This window comes from Protopterus annectens, chromosome 6.part1, assembly GCF_019279795.1.
Source record: "Protopterus annectens isolate FY-2018-M chromosome 6.part1, PAN1.0, whole genome shotgun sequence".
NCBI lineage: Eukaryota > Metazoa > Chordata > Ceratodontiformes > Protopteridae > Protopterus > Protopterus annectens.
This window is the reverse complement of record NC_056738.1, coordinates 274,667,235-274,690,537: the sequence shown is the minus strand read 5'-3', so window position 1 is coordinate 274,690,537 and position 23,303 is coordinate 274,667,235. Positions and strand designations below refer to the sequence as shown.

Below are 23,303 nucleotides of genomic sequence, written 5' to 3'. Positions count from 1 at the left end.
ACCCTGCATCAGGCTGTGCATTTATGATTCCACATTTAGATGCTTCTGAAACTCTTCTCAGTTTCATGGATATGTACTGAATGTATGCATGCAGGCAGTGCTCATTTAGTTGGTAATCTACAAAAAAGGTACAGGGGAAGGTAGTGATGTAGGGGAGTAGAATGTTAAATGCACTTAAACAGATGACTAGTTAAACTTATTGCATCCTTCTGCCATCCAAATGTAATGTAATTTCTTTCCTGATGCTAGACCTAACTTATATTGTTTTGATATTTACCTCAGAGATGCATGACCCTTAGTCAGTTACAGAGATGCAAGACTTCTTTGTTCTGGCCATGCAGGTCTGTGTCCCATTTTTTAAATGTTTATCAGTAAGGTTTTGGTTTGTAACGCACCATTCATTAGTCTGTTCAGTGGGCATTTGAAACTACACAGGAAAGGGTTTCCCCACCTACTTCTGAATAATACTTATAAATGAAGATACAGGAATCTGAAACAAATAAGGATGAAGAGGGAAAGCCTAAGCTACTCTTTTGAGCCTTTATACCCCATCCTTGTCTGGCAAGTGATCTTAGACATTTTTCTAGAAAAGGTCTCACATCTGTGTAGAGGTGGGACTAAGCATCTGACCACTGCACAAATTATAACCCTCCTAAGAAGACTGTGGTTGCATTACAGTTTTCTTAACAGTCCTTTTACTACCTTGGAAATTCCAACATGGCTGCACACAGATTAACAAGTTGATTTGATTAGAGCGCTCCAAGTATGAAAACTTAAAATAAACTATGCAAAGCTGATGGAATGTTGTTGTTGTGTCTTTCGGCTTATCCTGGTTAGGGGTCACCACAGCGGAACTCCGGTCCACTAATATTTGGTAGTGGATTTTTACGAATGTATAAAGTAAAATAATAAAAATCTGGAAAAAATGGAAGAACCTTTAGCTATCTATTCATATGAACTGATAAAATTGCAAGAATGAGAGTCTGGCGTAAAAACAAGGACGGCTGGGTATGACAATGATCAAGAAAAGCTGCTTCACAAAGTAGTAGATATAGAAGAGAGATCACACAGAGAAAAACTAAGATTTTTTGCCATGTCAGAGAAATTGGAGGGAACAGGTTGCATTAGTTTTGTGAAAGTACACATAAGCAACTGGGCTGGTTTTCCCAAGATTTGTTAATTGACAGGGCACATTGTGTGTATGCTTTAAATCTGGTTGTGAGAGAGCAGCCAAGACCTATATTAGTAAAGATGCAAACATACCAGTGGGAATAGTTCCTCCTGACAAAATTGTGGAAGATGGGAAACGTATTAAAAACCGGGAACAGCAGAGTGTTTGTAGGTAACGATGGTCTTTGAATGCTCCTTAGCAATTATAGCTATGGTTTTCAGCCTACTTGGTTGTTCACCTGGAGATTTATATACATGTCCAATAATAATATAATATGTTTTCCACACAAACCTGATGAAGTATTTGGTAAGAAAGCGATCTTTGTTAAAAGTGTTTCTTTTTATAAAGCAAATATGGCATAATGGTTAAGGTGTTTACCTTAGAAACACAAGGTACAGGGTTTGATTCTCACAGTGGGGGTAATTGGATAGGCTTAAAATGGTCCATGACGGCAGTTAGCCTAGTAATAATCTATTAATCTATAAGTTACTCATATTTATTCTGATAGATGTTTAGTGGTAGAACTTTTTGTTAATTAGTCATTTTGTTAGTGAATTGTTTTCTTAATTAATAAAGTTTGGATTAGTAGGTTAGTCTTAATAAGCTGTTCTTATATTATATATTTTAATTTGTCTCTAGCTTTTAATTTTCAGTTCTAAGGTAGCAGTCTCAGTTTACACTATGGTGTAAGGGGAAGGGGGAATTTGTTAAAATAATGAGTTTAATACATTTTATTGCTCTTAACAGAACCACCCTCTGTAACCACTCCCTTGCTCCAAATAATCTGATTTTACATAAAAATTAATGAATGTCTTTAATGCTTTTCATTATACCCAACTAGAATTGCTTGTTTGTGTGTTTCAGTAAAGGATATTCCATTTTAACTCAGCTGTGGACTACCTACTATTTTATTATTTTGTAGTATGTATTTTAAAGTTCAGATTTTATTAGTGAACTAGGTGCATAACATATTTCAAAGAGTGAACTTCACACTCTCCACACTGCGAAGTTTCTGCTTGGTTTGGGTAATGAGTGTCCCAACAGTCAAGGAATGTTAAGAAGCATATATGAGATTCAAGCTGCTGTAGCCAGTTGTCTTCAGAATAGTTTTCCTGGAGTTTCTGAGACATTTCTGGATACAGACTTGGCTAAGGAAGAAATAAGAGTTTAGCCAATAAGGAGTGAGATTGCAGGCAGAACTGGGTTTGCTTCTCTGACAATAACAAAGCCCATAGAGAGGCTTTGCCAGTGAAACATTTTCATTTGTTGTAAAGGAAAATGCTTGAATGACAGAATGAAGTACAGGAACTGGTTAGAAGAATCAGTAGTACCTTGGACATGAACCAGCAAATTATTTTGGGAAATGGAAATGATCAAGAAGGAAAACAGCAACATTATGAAATTAGCGAATAGATAGGAGACTGTAAAGCCATAATCCTGTTAGATATAAGATTAGAAATGAGAATTGTAGCTTTGTAAGAAGTGGTTGAAAAAGACTAGAATTTTGTTGGCTGGATTGCACTGGTGTGTGAACTATGAAGCATAAACCCAATTTTTGTCCTTACCACATCAGTAACTATTTTGAGTCAAGCACCAATAGAAACAAAGGTAAAGATACATGGTAAAAATTGGCACTGCTGCTTTTCTTAGAAGCAAACTGAAGGAACTGAATAAGTAACTGTCACTTAGCCATATTTGTATCAACAGTTCATGATGTAAATTGCATGTTATATTGTAAGGCAGTTTTGTATAGAGTACAGTCAGAGGTATTTTCAATGTGAGGTGTGGGAAGTCCCAACAGTGATTACTTTATATGTTAAATATATTAAAGGAAGAAAGTACTTCTCAATTGTAATATATCTGGGCTTTAAGCAGTAACAAGACAGTAAAACCTGGAAGGAAGCAAATTAAAGTTAATATAATGCTGAGAGCTTGGGATGCTAGGATGGGAGATATAAAAGTGCATCAGTCATGTCATTTGTTGAACTAAGATAATGTACCATTTTAACAGAGGTGGGTGTCTAGAGTAATGTCCTTGATTTAAGCTATACACTGTTTTTTACCCTAAGAAAATGAGCTTAAAATCAGACAGAATTACGAAAGACATTGAAAAATGGTAGTTATTTCTTGTATTTGGAATGTCATTTACTATTTTCTCCATTAACAGATGTTTTCATTGGGAGACAAGAAGTCTACCCATGCAAGCAATTAATCATGAGAGTCCAAAATGTGTTCTGAACGAGGTTTGCAAAAATTCTGTCATCCACCTACCAAGTTACTTGGAGAAGAGCAGTCTATAGGTGCAAACAATTATAAGAGGTATGTACACTGTGTGCTGGGTGAAATGTAAGAGGTGTAGTGCAATTAACATTTAAAAGTACACTGGCAAGTAGTTCAGTGAATATGAACACTGATTCTTTGAGAAGTGAACATATTATGCAAGTAGCTGCCTCCCCAACAGTCTTAATTCTCTAATTCATTTAGTATAACACTGCATGATTTAGTTTATTTAATTTAAGGGCAGCCAGTACACTTTTTCTTAGAGCTAAAAATTAATGTTTATTGAAAGCATATGAGCTGTTTCTCAAGTGCAGGAGGAGAATGGAGATGGGAATGCAGCAAATAGTGATCTGTGCGTGTTGGAGCACAGGTTATAACATGTGCTTTTGGATGGGTAAACTTGCTTTTAGAATAGGTAATGCCTGTGGGTGCAGCCATCGATTTGTTGCACTACTTCTAGCTGGGGGGGGGGTAAGCACCATTTTTTGAAAATGTATACAGTTTTATGTATGTGTTATAAGTTAATAAGGGATGGGGGTTTCTAAAAATCTGTTTACGTAGATATTTGTTTGATTGTTTTCGTTGAAGAAAAAAGCCTTGAAAAATGTGTCATGTTAAAATGGAGATGAGAAGAAGCAACTGCATAAGCGACAAGCTTGCCAAATATTAGTTTTTCCATGTAAGTGAAAAGTTGGAAATATGCATTTAAAAGGACAGCAGGTGGGAGTAATAATTTATTATAATGGCTACTCTCTCCATGTTATCATGGAATGTTAAATGACTGTACAGCTATAGACAAAAAGCAAAGGGTATTAAATTATATTAATAAGTGTAGAGTGCAAATGGCAGTGTTGCATAAGACACATTTGGACAAAAATAAGCATGTGACTTTGAGAAAGAAAGCATTTCAGACTGGAGATTCAGCAAAATAACAAAGGCAGTGGAAAAGGGTAGTTGTAACACTGATTCTTAGAGTGCCTCCATAAATGGTAGCAGAGGAAAACGAGATAATAATTGTAGATTTGTAGAAGTTAGCTGCTATTGGCAAAGGAGGAAGAGGATTCTGCTGACATATGTTCCACCTAAAACTGCTGTTATGGAGCATAACAGAATCTTGGGAGAAATAATCAGCTTTCAGTAAGGAATATTGTTTTTGTATGGGAAGTGGAACTTGTTTTGCAGTAGAGAAGGTATTTCAGGGAGCTCTAGAATGGAAACGTATAACAGAAACAGTATATTTCTGAAGAAATATATGAGAATGTTTGGTACAGCAGGTGTAAATTCAGTGCAAGGAGTTCAGACAGAATTTACATATTATTCAGCAAGGTGCAATAACAGTGATAGACTGAACATAAATTATATTTCTTAGGAGAATGGGTATTTAAGTGAAAGAGTTCTTCTACTAACCTTAAATAAATTGTTACCCTTTACTTCTGAGCTGAAACTAAATCATGGCTATACCTTTTAAAACTCTGTTTCTCTCCCTCCTATTTCTAATTTTTTTTCTCAGCTCTCATCACTTACCATGCTCCTCACCTGCTTATCACCACGTCTCCCACAATCTCTTATCCCACTACCACCATATAAATAACTACTCCACCCCTATTTGTCCCCTCTCTCTCTCTTTAACCATACCACTATATTGTTTCACAAGTTCAAAGTATTGTACATACCAAATGCCCAACCTCTCATCAAAACAAAACATCAGTTCCTTTGCAAATATTTCTTCTTACAAATAATTCAAAGAACAATACTACTCTTATCTGGTGATATTCACCCCAACCCAGGTGCTTGCCAACAGCACTCTAACCATACTTATACAGCACCCAACCTTTCTAACTGCCTCACAAATAACTTGTTACGATCACATGCCTCAAAAAATCTCTCTCTTTTGTCAATGAATATACAAAGCGTTGTCAATAAAAGTACCCTCCTTCACACCTGGATTTCTCTATATAAACCAGATATACTTGCCCTATCTGAGACAAGGTTAAAACCTCATATTACAAACTGTGAAATTCTCTCCCTGGTTATAATATTGTTCAACTGTATAGAAGTAAAAAATAAAGGGGTGGAGGAGTAATAATCTGCTCTGACCAGCTCTCTTACCTCCCCCCTTAATAGCTATCCCTGATTTCTACTCTGCCGAAATACTTATAGCAACCTGTAACCTAAACCAACACAAAAATCTTGCATTGCAGCAACATTCCCATACTCAAGCAGTTTCTTGGATTTCTTTATCCATTCCCTATGAAAACATCATCTTTGGGGATATGAATATTGACTGGAACCTTGTTAATACTGCATCCACTAGTTACCCTATAAACCTTTATGGCTTTATTCAGCTGATCACCTCGCCCACGCACCAGAAAAAAAATTTGCAGAATGGCTTAGTCATTGACTGGATATTAGTATTCAACTCCCAGTGCTTATCATAACCCTTCCATCCTACTTAGCTCCCTTAGTGACCACCTTCCTACCTCAGTAGTAAGACACTCTCTCAATCTTAATGAGAGCCGCCAGTACAGGATTCTCCCTGTCACCAAAAATTAATTACTGTCCACTGTAAACTGGTCATTCCTGCTCACATTACCCCTTAATGTGGCTGTCCAAAGCTTCAGCAATATATTCCTAGAAACCCTTAACACCCTGGCTCCCAGTAGAAAAAGTAGTTTAAAATATAATTGTGCACCATGGCTAAACCAAGCAACTCGATCACTTATGAACAAGAGACACAGTGTCTGGAGAGCATGGAAAAAAATAACAACTCAACTTTCCACCTGAACTATTATAAACGGCTTCTCAACCAAACAAAAAAGCAGGCCCTACTAGACAAAAAAAATAAAAATCTCTGAGCAACACACATTCCAACCCAAAGAAATTCTGGTACTCAATAAATAAATTGCTATCTCCAGGGAACCCCTCTTCACCAAACCCCTTCCCTAACAGACCTTCTAATGAAACTGCAACTCTGCTTAACATTTTCATCGAAACAATAGAAAAGCTTACTAAACCAGAAATTCTTGATATTAAGTCTCCACCTCCCACCTCATCCCTTCCGTCATTCTCCCTTGCACCCATAGCAACTTCTTCATCAGATCACTTCTTAACAAACTCAGACCCTGTTCCCCATCAGCCAACAAACTCCCTCTATTATTTCTGAAACATGCAGCCGAATCCGTAGCATACCCTGTATCTATACTTATCTGTAGATCCATTCAAGAAAATACAGTACAAGATATCTGGAAAAATTCTTCATAATACCCCTCCACAAGGGAGGAAATTCTACAGAACCCTCAAATTACAGGCCTATTGCCATATTATCCCCCTTATCCAAGATACTGGAAAAATGTATACATAGACAAATACTAAACCACCTCTTACAGGCAAACCTAATTACAACCACGCTGCATGGATGTTCTTCATCTCACATTGCTGCAGTCCTTACTTATGGGTAGTCCGCTGTCCTCGGTCGGCCCGAATACCAAAGTATTAGGCTGACGTCGGTCATGGGCGCTCAGATCTGACATCAGAGCGTCAGGGTATAAAAGCGCATGACCGACGTCATATCCTCAGTCTTTTTTGCCGCATGGTCCGATGCAGAAGCAGCGTTGCAAGTGCCGTTCGGCGTTCTGAAATTTTCGAATTCCGAGTTTCAGACCGAAACCAAGTTGGGCTAAGTACACCGTTGGGAATATTTTTGTTTTTCTTGCCTCAGTTAATTACCGGATGTCAGAAAAAGTGAATAATTGTATTTCTTGTGGGAAACAGATACCGCATAGGGATTATCACTCTCTTTGCATTCCTTGTTTGGGACCGGACCACGACGTAGTCGGGTTCGGTTTTGTGCTAGGTTTAATAAGCGCACTATAAAAAGGAGGTTAGATTGTGCTAGGTTAGTCTTTGGTAAGCGGTGTAATTATAATATGCTGTCGGATCCTCCGACGCCCGCTTCCACGAAGAAGCGCAAAGACAAATCCTTGAAACCTAGACAGGTTGATTCGTCCGTTTCGGACGCCGGTCCTGCAGAAGCTACAGTAGAAAAGGTGGATCCGGCTGAAGTTTCTGTTGAGTCTCAGGGGGAAACATTGATTTTGCAGGATGTGGCCTCCCAGGAATCAGGTCAGGCTGAAGGGGCCTCTCAAGTTACTGTTCTCCCTTCTATGCCTAAGGTGGTTAGGCCTTCTGCTTCTATTTCTAAGGCTTCTTCTAAGGGCAGGTCTGTTTTGCCTTCCTCTGGTGTCCCTTCAGGTACTTCAGGGTCTGTGCCTAAAAAGCACATGCTTAAAATGGCAGAAGATTTGATTACTTTAATTAGAGGTTCTATGCCCCTCCTGATAAGAGGCCTAGGGTGGAGCCAGTTTGGATCAGGCCTCAGATGACTCTGAGTCTTCTGCTGAAGATATTCTAGATTTTCATCCTTATTCGGATTCTGATGCAGAGGATTCCACTCCTTCTGCTTCTCCTCCAGAGGATTTTTCATTTTCAGAAACTCTGCATTCCATGAGGGAGCATTTTAAGTGGGAAGGACAGGATTTCTCTGATTCACGGAAGAGGCTTAGGGAATTCTTGTTTTTACCACAGCATAGACCCTTGGCTATACCTCCTGTTTTGGATGTTGTTCAAGATGTTTTCTCGGAGGCTTCCCTTAATCCAGATTCTTTGCCTCCTGCGCCAGTTAAACCGGACAGATATTACAGGGTGCCTGAGGCTCATAAATATCTGTATAAGAGTCCTAGGGCGGACCCAGAAACTATTAGTCAGGGGCCTAAGGGTGTTAGAGCCTCTGTTGTAAAGAATCCGGTTCCTCTAGATAAGGAAGCTAGAGCTTTGGATAGATGGGGTAAGAAGGTGTATACCTCTTCTACTTTAGCAATGAGGGCTTTAAATTGCCAGTTTCATATGTTGAAGTATCAGAATTTCCTCCTTTCTCAGCTAAAATCTAAAGTGGATGCTTTGGCAGAGGGTATAGAGTGTAAAGAATTGCAGGATTTAGTACATGTCTCTGAACAGGTGGGTAAGCATTTTTTGCAATGTGGTTTTGATGCTGTACAGGCCTCTTCTAGGGTGGCTGCCACTGGTTCAGTTCTTCGTAGGCATGCCTGGCTTAAGGATCAGAATTTGTCCGAGCATGTTAAAACTAGAATTCTGGATGCCCCTTTACAGTCTGAAGAAGTTCGTAAGGACGAAACCTAGGTCAATAAAGAAGATACTACTGCAGAATTTGTGTGGCGGTTATCGTTTTGTTGGTTGGAAAACAAGTATCTTTTTCTTAGAATTGCAATTGTTTCATCTCCTCATTGGCATCGACTACACCTTGCTTCATTTCCAAACAGTCTGAAGTTTTGTTTGGTCCTCCTGTGGAGTCGGTTTTGAAGAAAATGGAAGACAAGGCTAAGTCTATGCAGACTGTTAAAGATTTTTTGCAGGTACAACCTCCAAAGTTTAGTAGGAATTGGCCTACTAAGGGGTGGACCTACCCTTCTTCTGATTCTCAATCTAGGGGTAGATCTAGACATGGCAGGGGCAGAGCTCACAGTACATTCAGGCCTAGAACTTGGAGTTCGCCTGCACAATCTGCAGGTGAGGGCAGGGGCCAGTCCTTTCGTAAACAGGCCCAATGACCTGCATTTTCAGCTGCCAGATTCTTCTTGCCTGGCAGCTCCTTTGGGAGGAAAGTTAGCACTCTTCAAGCAAAACTGGCTTTTAGTCACCCAGGACAAATGGGTATTGGACATTATAAACCGAGGCTACAAGTTTTATTTCCATATGTTGCCTCCTTTCAAAGGCATGCCAGACGTTCCTCCTAGGCAAAGGATAGAGGCTCACAAGCAGATTTCTTTGCTTCTTCAAATAGGAGCTATACAGCCAGTTCCTCTGTCAGAAGTGGGACTAGGATTTTATTCTCGCCTGTTTCTAGTACCAAAGAAAGGGAACACGTGGAGACCAATTTTGGATTTATCTATCCTCAACACTTATCTGGACATTCCAAAGTTCAAAATGCTGACGTTACAACAGCTTTTACCCCTGTTGGGAAAAGATCACTGGATGGTAACTCTGGATCTCAAAGAGGCTTATCTTCATGTTCCTATCAGGCCCAGTTGCAGGAGGTACCTGCGTTTTGGGCTGGAAATTTACATTATCAGTTCTCTGCATTGCCCTTTGGCTTATCTACTGCCCAGAGTGTTCACAAAGGTTCTGGCTCCAGTGATTGCCTTTTCAGGTTAAGAGGAATACAGATTTATCCTTATTTGGACGATTGCCTGATTATTGCACAACACAAAGACGAACTTCTTCATCATCTTCAGTATGTGATGGTAGTGTTAAGATGCCTAGGGTATTCTGTGAACGAAACAAAGTCCAGTCTAGTACCCTCTCAGGACATGTGCTTTCTGGGTGTGAGACTGAATACAGCTTCCCAGATGGCCTTTTTGACCCCGGACAAACAAAGAATCCTTTCTCTTTATTTCCATCAAATGTCTCTACAGTCCAGGCTGACTGCAAGGACAGTCCTTCAAGCCTTGGGGTTCATGGCATCTTGTATTCTGGTGCTTCCCAATGCCAAACTGCATATGAGGAAGCTTCAATGGTATCTCAAAATGTATGGACACAACACTGCCAAGATCTAGACACTGTCATTCCGATAATACCTTGCATTCAGAAAGAATTTTTGTGGTGGGCTCAGGAATGTCACCTAAACAAGGGACTCTCTGTGACCCGACCAGAGGCGAGTCAGATACTAACGACAGATGCCTCGGACAAGGCTTGGGGAGCACACCTCAATGGAAAATGGGTGCAAGACATGTGGCCTGTCAGACTTCAACATTTGCATATCAACTTGAAGGAGATGTTAGCAGTTCAATTTGCATTGATGGCTTTCAAGGATTTACTTCACCCAGGACAGGTGTTGATTCAAACAGACAACACTACTGTCATGTGGTACATCAACAAGCAAGGGGGAACCCATTCGTACCCTCTTTGCAGGCAAGCGATGATCTTGTGGGAGACTGCTCTCAGTTTACACCTCAATCTTCAGGCAAGGTTTCTACCAGGAGCACAGAACTCCTTAGCAGATGTGTTGAGCAGACAAATTGTGGATCCTCACGAGTGGAAACTGGATCCTCTTGTGTTTCAAAAGTTGACAGTGTTATGGGGGACTCCAGACATAGATCTGTTCGCTTCTCCACTAAATTTCCAGTTGCCAAAGTTTTGCACAAAAATGTTTCATCCCACAGCTTGGAAGGTGGGCGCTCTATCATTCAGTTGGAGCAATCTTCATGTCTATGCCTTTCCACCTCTGCCTCTCATTCCCAAGGTACTCCTGAAGGCCAGAATAGACAAGCCATCCATGATTCTGATAGCGCCGGATTGGCCTCGACAGCACTGGTACCCACTACTAAGGAGTTTAGTACGGGAGCCTCCATGGCCTCTGCCTTTGATTACGCATCTTTTGTCTCAGGGGGGCAATCACTTCCTCAATGTCAAGATTCAGTCTCTACATCTCACAGCTTGGCATATTCTGTTTTAGACCCTGGAGGGTCTCAGCTTCCACAACAAGTTTTGAATGTTATTTTGGAGGCCAGAAGGCCTAGTACAAGGAAAGTTTACGCAGATAAATGGAGGAGATTTTTTCTTTGGAGCAAAGCGAAGGACTTTGATGTTTCCAAGCCTGATTTAAGTGCTTCTCTTCAATATCTTACTGAGTTATTGGACAAGGGTTTGTCTTTCTCCTCGATAAAGGTTCATGCTGCAGCCATTTCGGCTCACTATGACTGTGACCCTCCTTTATTTTCCCATCCTTTGTTTAAGCAATTTCTTAGAGGGGCAAAGAACATAAGACCCCCACGTAGAGCTCCTACTCCTGCTTGGGATCTCAATTTTGTGTTGGAAAAACTTACTCTACAACCTTTTGAGCCTGCAGCTACTGCCGAGTTAAAGTATTTATCATGGAAGACTGCTTTTTTGTTGGCCATTACCTCTGCAAGAAGGGTTTCTGAATTACAGGCCCTTATGGCAGTGGAACCTTTCCTGATTTTTCATAAGGATAGGGTATCTTTGCGTACTAATCCTTCCTTTATGCCTAAAGTGGTTTCTAGTGTGGCCTTGAACCAAACTATTCATTTGCCTACTTTTTATGCAAACCCCCAAAATAAAGGGGAGAAGATTTTGCATACTTTGGATATTCACAGACAGTTACATTATTATTTGAGCAGAACCAAGGGGTTCAGGCAGTCTCAGCAGTTGTTTGTTTCTTTTGCTTTGGGTTCTCAGGGGAAACCTGTTTCAAAACAAACTATTTCTAAATGGATTGGGTTTTGTATTTCTTTCTGTTATTCCCGTCATGGTAAGGAGGTTCCGGCTGGAATCAGACCTCATTCCACTAGAGCTACTGCCACTTCTACTGCCTTTCTAAGGGGGGTAGCTACAAACGATATTTTGGAAGCAGCCACTTGGAGTTCAGTACATACTTTTTCCAAGCATTACCACCTTCCTCTTTATTCTAAGTCTAGGGCTGGATTTGCCTCTGCAATATTACAGGGCATTTTAGCAGCCCCTAATGCTTTATGATTTTGCCATCCTCCCTTTACCTCTGCTTTGGGATTCTACCCATAAGTAAGGACTGCAGCAATGTGAGATGAAGAACATAGTACAGTTTTGTACCTACCATAAATGTAGATGTTCGAAGATCCACATTGCTGCAGTCCAATTTACCCTCCCTCCTTCCCCTCTGTAGTTTGGCATGATAATATGGTTTGGGTGATGGTTGTTGTTGGGCATGTTTTTGGGAGGTATCCTGTTTTTGGGCTGTGGCCTTTCTTTTTAGGGCCTTCTGACATCTGGGGCAAGAAAAGACTGAGGATATGACGTCGGTCATGCGCTTTTATACCCTGACGCTCTGATGTCAGATCTGAGCGCCCATGACCGACGTCAGCCTAATACTTTGGTATTCGGGCCGACCGAGGACAGAGGACTACCCATAAGTAAGGACTGCAGCAATGTGGATCTTCGAACATCTACATTTATGGTAGGTACAAAACTGTACTTTTCTGACCCTCGCACAGTACTACCACTGCCCTCCTATCTTTCACACACAACATTGCCCAAGCCAGAGATAATAAACTTGTATCAGCTCTATTCCTCTACCTGTCCAAAGCATTTGATACTGTTTTCCATCCCATCCTCCTAAACAAACTTTCTAACGTACAACTCTGTACCTCAACTACCTCCTGGTTTAACAGCTACCTCTCAAATAGATATCAGTCCATCAGATGGCAAACATGCTTCTCCCCTTTCCATCTTGTTATGACCGGGGTTCCCCAGGGTTCTATCCTGGGCCCTCTACTGTTTAATATGTTTACAAATAATCTCCATGTCTCCTGCCCCACTCTACCTTAATACAGTATGCAGCAGATTCCACTATTATTAACACCTCTGACAATATACAAAATCTCCACACTGTTACTCACCAATCTCTGCACCTTGTAGAACAATGGGTAACTGAAAACAACCTGCTTCTCAACCCCAAAAAGACCAAGCTTCTCCTCTTCCTTCCAAAAAACCACAGTCCAGTTAAAGACAACTTCACCATCTCATCCTTAGATAATACAAAATCACCATTGACTCAAACACCAAATTGCTTGGTGTTACTATAGACGACCAATTAAAATTCAACCTACAGATCTTAAATTGTATCAAAAATTCCAATCAAAAACTAGGTCTTCTATACTGCAACAACAAATATATAGCTAACAAATCTAGACCTGTACTGGCTCAAACATTTATTCTGCCATCCCTGCTGTATGCTGCTCCCATACTTACTAACCTACAAAATAATTTCTTAACCAAACTATAAACCACCTGTAACAAGATAGCCAGATTCGCAGCCAGTAATAGCTACAAATCCCATCATTGTATATTCCTGAAAAGCTTAAGATGGCCTGAGCTCCCACACGTGCTTCAAATATCACAACTACAAATTGCACACAGCATCCTAAATAGCCCCATCTCCTGGCCTGCCCATACATCCATAATTACACCCTACACACCGAATCGTGACCTCTGAAGCACACAACAAAACCTTCTGCAGGTGATCAAGCAAAACAAAAATATCGGAAAAATACTTGCTTACTCATGGAACAAGCTTCCATTGTCCCTTCGCTCCACTACCAAAAGTGGCAAATTCAAAAAGCAACTAAAAATTAATTTCCAACATGCATGGATCTGTCCTTGTCAGGAAATTACCTAACAAATCCTTCTGCTTCTCTCAATTAACATATCTGACTGGTATCTGCCTGAACTGTCTACATATATTACCTTCTCTACAGTTAGTACCTGTGCTATTAAATGCATCTTTATTGTACTATGTCATGATGTTACTCTGAATTTTTTTTTATTTTAGGCATTACTACATTCCTTGTAAATAACTTAATGCTAACCAAATTTCTCAAACATATTGTTACTACATTTTCAAAATACTATACTTTTGCCTTCTATATTTCTCTCTGTTTTGTACTAAGTATCGTACAACTTGAATTGTTAGGTTTTTCTTCTTTAATTACTTTTCTGAGCTTTTCTCCTTGAGTCTCCACTGAAAAAGGGCTCTCTGGGCCTAGTGGCACTAACCTGGTTAACAAATGTAAAAATAAAATAAATAAATAAAAAAGATTTGAAAGATACCAATAACTATTTTGAATTGAGCACCAATAAAAACAAAGGTAAAGATGCATGGTAAAAATGTGCACTGGTGCTTTCTTACTTACTTGTTAAAAAAGAAAAGGATTGAAGGAATGGGTGGTAGAAATCAAAAGTTAAGGAAAGTAAAAATTTCTTCTGCTTGAATTTAAAAATCATGATACAAATAAGAAAGAAATAGAGATATGGAAAAGAAGTAATAGGAATTATGTAGACTAAGGAGAATTGCACAAGACATGAGAAGAAACTGCAAAGTGATCAAAGGAAATCAAGGGGGCATTGTATAATATGCATGTGTTTAGAAAGGTTGCTGTTAAAGCAACCATTTTTTTAATAACCCCAAAGCACAAAGACTTTGGCAACAAAGTAGAATTGGGTGTTGCAAAACTTAGGGAGCCTGTGATAAGAAAAATAAGCAGAGATCTTATAGAAGTATTATGAGATATTTTGGAAATTTTATAAAGTTATTTAAAGCAGAGAAATATGGAAACCAAGGAAAGGCATAAATGGACACATTTCTGGAAGACATAATTGTTGAGCCTCCTCTTCCTCTAGTTAGACATAGAGAAAATAGTGATGCATATTCAATTAACAGGGAAGTCTCTAGGTACAGTCAGTGTTCCTATGGAAGTCTGAAATTCAGCAGGCAGGAATTGATAAAGATCTAGAAGGCTTTGTTTAACAATATTTTAAAAAGAGGTGGGGGGTACCAGCATCTTGGAAGAATGCTGCAGTACGTGTATTAACCTCAGAGAGTATAGACCCTTCAGACCTAGCCTCATATTGACCCATTTCAATGTTTAACCATGATTATAAAGTGTTTATGACAGCTGAGAGAATGGCAATGATAATTCCAAGGAGGGGACAGCATAAGAAAATGCTTACATTGTTGGTGGCTCTTGATGCAGAGAAAGCATTCAATAGAGTCAGCTGGGATTTTGTGAGTAGGGCTACAATAATATTTGCATTCCCTAATAGAATAATAAGAGTGATAAGTTATATGAAGGGTCAAGGCAAGAATTATGGTAGAAGGATCCTCTATGACAAGATGTGTTTGAACAGAGGAACATTCTCTTTCTTCTTTATTTGCTTTATATTTGCTGTATATTTAGAGGAGCTGTTAGGAAAAAATTAAAATACAATTAAATTAATATATATATATATATATATATATATATATATATATATATATATATATATATTTTTTATATATATATATTTTGTGTGTGTCTATAATACATGTATATATATATATATATATATATATATATATACACACACACCCACACACACACACACACACACATATGCATATATATAAGGAACTCCCATATTTAAGGCTATACCTAGTATGGTGATCGTGAAAAGGTAACTTTTTTGCAAGTGTCATTGTTTTGCATTAGATAAAAACAGACAAGGGCATTTTTTTGTGGAACGTTTTGAGACGGTTTTAAGTCTTTTGGGCATATAAAAGAAATTAAAATAAAACAAAAGCTATAGTTGTGAACTATGAACTCACGCAGTTAATTGGTTCAGCAATACCCATACTTATAGCTTCAAAATAAAATAAGTTGTATGGATTAAAAAGGATCCTGTTATGGCAGCTAAAGGTATGTGGGAGGAGACTAAATAAAGATAATATAAATGCTCTTGATTATGGATATGGATAGTAAGATACAAGCAGTGGAAATGTTGTAGTCCCTGTAGTCTTATATGCAGGTCAGGTGTGTGTCAACCAGAGGAAGTTATGAATGATGATTGATAGAGTTTAGGGGATTTATTTAACAGGGGAAAGCAGACGACGTAAATGGGATAATCTGATTTCTCTCTGTTGAACAAGGTGGCGTATGGTTATCTGGTTTGAAGGGATGCTTTAGAGGTACACAGTTAAGGCTCATGTACACAACTCAAACAGAAGGTTATAACTCGAAGTAGAAAGGGATGAAGCTGATGAAATGGGGGAAGGGGAAGGTAAAGAACCAAAAAAGACTAGGATTCTGGATGCATGTCTTTAAGCAAGATAACCATGTTCACAAATTAGCTGCACATATTCTAAGAACTAAGCTAGCATGTAGAGGCATAGAAAATAGGCAAGATGGGGACTGGAATTTACTGAAAGAACATGGCAAAAGGACCAATGTACCGGCAGCAAATAACTCAGGAGGGCAATGTAAGACAGTGGGATGAGACTATGCAGAAGTTTAGAAGTTTGGACTGCAGGTTAGAGATTTCCTTTCCTAACAAGGACTGATATTAGTATAAGCAAAGAGGAAAGGATACGGGATACTAAGAAGACCAGCTCTGGTTGCATTTTCTAGTTGAGTTAAGAATAGAAGCCCCTGTTTAAAGGGTAGTTAGTAGGGCACTTAAGATATTCCATGCTATCTATAACAAGAAATAACTGAAGGTTAGAAAAGATTAGTGAATGAGAATGGAAAGACCATGCACAAAGGAACAATACGTGGAGCTCCAAGTCCCCCAGTTATGCAAAAGATCAAGAAGGTTTAGAGTTTAGCCTGGAAGTGTTTTGGGTCTATTTTACAACCGTGAAAGTCCTAGTCAGCGAATATGGAATCATCGACACATATTACCCGAACCACGAATACACTGAACGCCCTAAACAGCGAAATTCAAAATCTCGAACCGTCATAGTCGTCCAACCCCACCGCATGCTACATACTACCTACCCAAACAAAATAAATAAACCACATACATGCACTAACCAAAACCCTACTTCTAACCCTACACTAAACCTTACATACATTACTATCTATGCACTTACCTTAACCCGCACCCTAACCCTAAGGTCCATAACTATCACACACTTACCTTACAGAGCTATACTGCAGAAGGGCCAACCATGACGATTCGAGATTTCGGATTTCACGCTTCAGGACGATCGGTGTTTTCGCAGTTCGACATATACGTGTCGATTTTCCGTATTCAGGTAAGTGGACCTTCGCGATTTCAATAGGGAACCAAGTGTTTCCATGGGTACTTGTATGTCCAAGTAGACTTCCGAGGATTTTTCCTTGGCTAGAAAACAAATAATAGAGATGTGATGGGGAAGAAAGAGTTAATTAGGAACATATTTTTGGAAATGTAATGAGTTGGCAGATTTTCAAATATTCCTGTGGAGTATTTTGAATGAAACATTTGGAAAGCAAATGGTTGTAATGAAGGAAATTATTCTTTTGAGCTAGTATACATTATCTGAATTGCCTAGACATAGTGAGGACTTACCAAATCTAATACTATTAACTGTCAGAAAGCAGTTACTAGGAAATGTAAATCAAAATCAAAACTGACTCTAATTGCAGTATTAGATATTATAAAGGAGATAAAAGGACTGGAGGTGGGATCTTTCGAAAAGAGAAAGCAAATGTCATAAAAATAAATGGAATTTGTAGAAACAATACACTCAGTAATGTTCTGCATGTATTGGTTCAACCAAGAAGGAAACCATGAAAGTAGTTAAGTTTAAAGCTGTTAAATAGAAAACGTACAAGTATCCTGCATGACAACAATGGAAAATGTTAGCATACTTTGTTTTCTTTTCTTAATGTATATGTACTCATGTTAACATTTAGAAGGTGATGATTTAATAAAGATGTTTAAACAATGTTTAGTAGCTTTTTCCACCAGAATGGTAAAAAAATGCAAAATAAAGGTTTAGAATAATGGTGGACCTGCCATGGAAAAGAAGAGGTGCATGTTTTAAAGTCTGGATGCTGTAAAGCTGTAGAAGCAAATCCATCCATCCTCACTCCCATTTTCACATTTTTGCACATGGGGTCGGGGTGTAACTTCAACAGTGCTAATCATCTTGAGCCAAGCTTTACATCACTGGGTGGCTAGCCCTGTTACGGTAGTTCATCTGTACCACTCACCTGCACACACACTTGCACCTAGGGCCAGTTTAGTGTGTCCAGTCCACCTACTACATGTCTTTGGAATGTGGGCGGAAACTGGAGCACCCTGAGGAAAACCATCTGACCACAGGGAGGACAAGCAGACTCTGCACAGAAGGCACCCCAGCCAAGAAATGAACTGGAGAACATCTTGTGAGACGACAACGCTAACTGCTGCACCACAATTGTAGAAACAAATGTAATGTAAAAATTCAGAAGAAAGCATCTTATTATACATAAAATATAATGCTAGATAAGGTGCTTGTGTTTCTTTGAGATTTTTCTCTGTAGTTCCACTTATGACCATAGTTGCTTTTAATCCTTTCACTTGATCGATAACAGAAGTGTATTTTATGTATGATAATCCTTTAAGTGTATGAAATGATTATTTGTACTTCCTGTACCTGTCATGCATACCAGTGTATGTATCTCTAGAGTTTTCATCCTTCCCTGGTGTGTGTTACCTGGATTTCATAGACCATTTTGGGTGGAATATGCTGAATGTTTTTCTTAGACCGTTGTCACTGCAGGAGCTTTGTGCTTATTCAGCCTGAGAATACTGATTAGAAAGTCTGAGAATACCTCTATTTAAAGAACCTGTCATTTTGTTACTTAAATCTGATAGGCAGCCCTGGAAAGATACTATGAAAGTGCTTAATTTAAAACCTTCACTGTGGCCTGCATCTTGTTTGACATAAATCTACTAATTGACAGGAAGCCAACATATTATTTTTTTTAGGATTCATGAGAGCAGTGCTAATTCTGTTGCTTCTCTGGCATTTTCCATCAGTAAGGGACCTGTTTCCTCTTTGAATCTTAATTGCATTATAGAAAAAGTTACTGATTCTGCATTTTGAAACAGTTGCTTTTTGTGATCAAAATGGCTGCCAGGGAAAAAACCTTTTTGTGTTTATAATTTTGGACGGTGACTTACTGAGCTGTATGCTCTTTTTTTTCTCCACCAAAGAGAAGTTCATTGCTTTTCAGAGACTATTGTTAGCTCTTACAATGAGCCTTGGAATTATCCCCTAACAGACTTCCTTTTCTAATATGAATCAGGTCAGTCAAATTACATCTTTCTACCCAAATCCAGAAAATAAGAAATGAGGCTGTCATACTATGACCATCCAACTGAGTTTCTTGTCACGACATGGCCAAAGCACGTTTGTGAAAATCTGCAGTTCTTTGCTTTACCTCAAAGAGGAGAAAAGTTGTTAAAAAAAAAAAAAAAAAGTCAGGTGAAGGGCAGAGCTTCTGAAAAAATGCAGTTTTTTGTCACTTTAAATATAGGAGAGCCTTTGTATTGCACAACTGTTGTGGCTTCTGCTTTCTTTCAGATGTATCCATAGAAAAAAATTCATGCTACTGCTGCTAAACTGAAATTAATTTATACTTCTGCTAAATATTGTAAAAGTGATATTGCTTTAGGAGACCAATATTGGAGCATTTTTAAGCTACAGACAGCTTGTGTTTCCTTGTACTCCTGTGCCTTATTTGCTTCCATAGTTTGCAGATTTCTGAGTTTTCTACCTATCAGTGTTCTGCTACCCTTGGCTGACACAGTGTCTGTCCTACTAGAACTGTAACTCTATATTTTGTCATGTTCATAATTCTTCTGCCTTGGGTATTGGAGTGGATTAATTAGGAGACTGTGTAAATATGGAAGAACTGAGAGGCCATGACAAGCATTTATTTTTATGTAGGTATTAAGTAATGAATATAGTAAGGGTGATTCCATGAGGAAGAGTGTTAGAAATGTAAGTGTTTTATGCCAGAGTAGCCCATGTCCTAATATAAGGGTCTAATTTAAGATACATTCTTGAGAATCTAATGTTATGGTAAGCATTTCCCATATGTATTCTTTAATCCATTTGCAGTAGTAATTCTGACCCTGAGTGAGTATTTGGTGTACCACTACAGCACTGGGAATGTGGGCATTTTCTTTTTGTGGCATATTTACATTAGGCAGCGCACCCCAAGGTTAACAGGATACTTGCTGTAGTTATTTTTTAGTGGCGTACAAAAGAGGTTCATTCATTCACTTACCAGGAAAGCTTTATCCTCTCTAGGATTATGAGAGTGATAAATCTGATTTTTTGAAAATGAAAGGTATAGGAAGCATTGGTAGCATTTAAAAATGATTACCTGTTGCTTATGGTGTAGGTCTTGCAACCTTGGTATTTTCATTATGTGGAGTTTTGTATGTGCAAGAGTATATCTGACTCTGGAGTTATGGCCACACAAAATTTGCTGATCATGAGATTGGGATGCAGACTTCAAGATCCTGATTTAGTTAAATGGACATAGTCTACTATTGTTTGGTTTTCCATTAATTTTATTTAAGTTTGAATTTGTTAGTTTTAAGTATTTTATCAGAAATTGTGTTCTCACTATATTTTGTGTTTTTCTCCTGAACATTCTAAAGGTGAGAAAAGTGGGAGCCAAAGGAAGATGCTGGGATCTGAAAGAAGTGTTGTGGAAGAATGGCTCTCGGAATTCAAGGCAAGTTTTGTTATTGTGGCTGTTTTCATTTTATAAGACTGCAGTCCGTATATGTAAGTGAAGTGATGTAAGTGAAACCTTGTGTTTAAAATTCTTGAGAAGGACACTGTGAGGAGAAGCTTGGTTCCAGATATCACATGCGAGTGGAGTTACTGCAGAAAATGTAGAACTGTAAGCTGTAATGCCTTCGTAAAAAAATGCACTGATAAAGTCAGAAATGGGATGCAGTTTATAATCATAGCATGGTAGGTTAAGGGGGCTTCTTTATCATATTCTGAGCTCCTTTGTTACAAAGTATGCTGATTCTTACTTTTTCCATCTTCCCATTTGGGAGTATGCATCCCTTCTACTGGCTCAAACCTTGGTGTGTCAGACTGGACTAGTACTCTCCAGTTTTTTCTGCTTCTATCACACTTTGAATGCCATTCCCAAACTCCATTGTAGTGAAGCATTTGATACTAAAAGTGTAGCTGTAATCTTATGATCACTAACCGTATCCTACACTGGCACATCCTGTGACTAGGCAGACAGTGTAAAGGAGTGAAATGGGTGTCACCCCTTTAACTCCGTTACCGACAAATGATGCTGTGAGAAGTATATAGCCTACTCGATTGTAATGGGAATGACATATTTGGAGGGTAATAAGTTTAGATATCAGCACAGACTTCACCCAGTCACAGGCAGGATTCAAATGGAGGCAGATGGTGGGATCTGGAGGGCAAACAATACAGAGGTATGTGTTTGCTAAACCTACAGTAAAAGCAGCCTCTGTCCATTCACACTGATAGTTTCCCCTCAGCTAATGTGAGATCAGGCTTATTCCTGTCATTATCTAACAGTGCTGAAGGTGATCATGGAGGTACCTCCTGGGCTGCCTCCTTTTGTGGGTGAATACCAAGACATTAACACCACTGCTACAATACTTGAGCATCATGAACATTGCAGTAACCAGCCTTTTTATGCAGGTCAAGTCAATAGATCCTGTAGTGGGTGCTCTGTGGTTGAACTCAGGCTTGAAGAAATTATTCCAGAACATTAAGGTAGACAGGCTTACAGTGATCAAATTAGCACATCCAACAACAAGGGCTAAGGTTGCAAGAATGCCCATCTCTTCACAGGCAGATTTAAGCTTACAAGTAAAGGTCAAGGGGACTTCCATGGTTTCTGTCCCTGCTATGCCTGTAGTTATTCCTTGACATATATACACTGTTTACATCTTCTGGGAGTTCAATTCATGGGTGTGGATGAACACTCTTAGGAAGAGCCATCTGACAACAGAGATGGCCATGAAGAAGTCTGTTAAAACCCTTATGCCATTTATGCTTTTATTTTTATTCTATTTATTAACCTGGGTAGATCACTGATCTCCAAGGACCTTTGCTAATCTACTAATACTGATGACCTGTTGTTCAGCCATCTGCATCCATCTGTTCACTTACTGCCTGTTGAAAAAAAAAAAAAAGCTTTATAAGATTTTATAATGAAAATTGAGCTTGAACAGGGCTTTGACTTCAAACAAAGCGACTAACATGTAGATCTGCCTAATAAAGTAAAATGTACTACAAGGTATGAATTCACTTGTCCAATTGTTATTGTATTTGTGTGATAAGGATAATAAAACATTAAGATAACTAGTTAAGCCCTGATTTCAAATTATATTATAAATAGTTGTGTTTTATTTAAGGAGCAGTGTTAAACAGTCTGGAGACCAAGACTAAATGGAATATCTGTTTTTGATATACTACTTTTTGGCATCTACTTCTCAGAGGTCCAGGCAAAGACAAAAGGCCTGTGGCTGACTAAGTTTGCGGATGACTGTAAGTTGGGTGCTGTCATTGACTCCCCAAGTGATGTTAACATACTGCAAGAGGGTCTCAATGCAGCTATTGAATGTGGTGCCAAAGTCATCGCTTCATGCTAAAAGCAAAGAAATGTATCATCATTCCATTCGGCAAAAACACGTCCCCTGCTGATTACCACATCAACGGCAACCCTCTAAGCACACAACATGTGGTGAGAAAGCAGGGCACTCAGGTTGATAACCTCACATTCGACAATCATGTAGCGGCAGTGGTCAGAAAAGCATTTTACTTGGTTCATCTCATAAGTAAAGGGATTGCATCCAGAAAAAAGGAGGCTATTACCTCTCTATACTCCTCCCTCATTATTCCAATAATTGAGTATAATGCCCCATTTGGTATGTACTTCTCCAAACATCTGCACCAGCTGGAAAGACCACTGAAATACCTCACAAAGAGAATCCATGGCCTCCAAAACCTGTCCTATGCAGACAGGCTTAAATCACTATCACTGCATTTGATATCATACAGATTGCTCAGGGGTGATCTGTGTCTTGCCTACAAGGCTATCTCGGACCCTGCCCTACTAGAGATACTCCATATCCATAAGTTCTCATGCATTATCTGCTCAAAAGGCCTGAATCTAATATGCGACATCAACAAAACCTGCTGAAGAGACATGTTTGTCTCCCAGAGGCTGCCCTGCCTCTGGAATACACTTCCTATACATGACAAAGAGAGTACCTCACTGACCCTCTTCAAGTGCAACCTTGATGAGTGGATGGGAAACCACAGATTTGTCCCAGGGGTTTCACCTGTGTCCCTCATTGACAGGGGCGACAGGTGCTGACTGAGGTTTCTTTTTGGCAATACCTCTTGGCTAAGCTTGTAAGGGCCCCAGGGCCATTAGCCTAGTCACCTCCTATGATCCAGCCTAAGTAATGCCAA

General features: G+C 39.1%; 1 protein-coding gene across 3 annotated transcripts in view; it reads left to right on the top strand.

The window, feature by feature from the left end:
• The window catches only part of FAM126B (family with sequence similarity 126 member B), a 1,024,500-nt gene that overhangs the window by 344,041 nt on the left and 657,156 nt on the right, over positions 1-23,303 (top strand). For 2 of the 3 annotated variants that reach the window (XM_044075703.1, XM_044075705.1), the window contains exons 3-4: positions 3,339-3,490; positions 20,480-20,556. In XM_044075703.1, the coding sequence (XP_043931638.1) occupies positions 20,506-20,556 (51 nt within the window). In that variant the 5' untranslated portion in view covers positions 3,339-3,490; positions 20,480-20,505. The remainder of the gene's footprint in view (positions 1-3,338; positions 3,491-20,479; positions 20,557-23,303) is intronic. The other variant, XM_044075704.1, reaches the window with a different exon arrangement.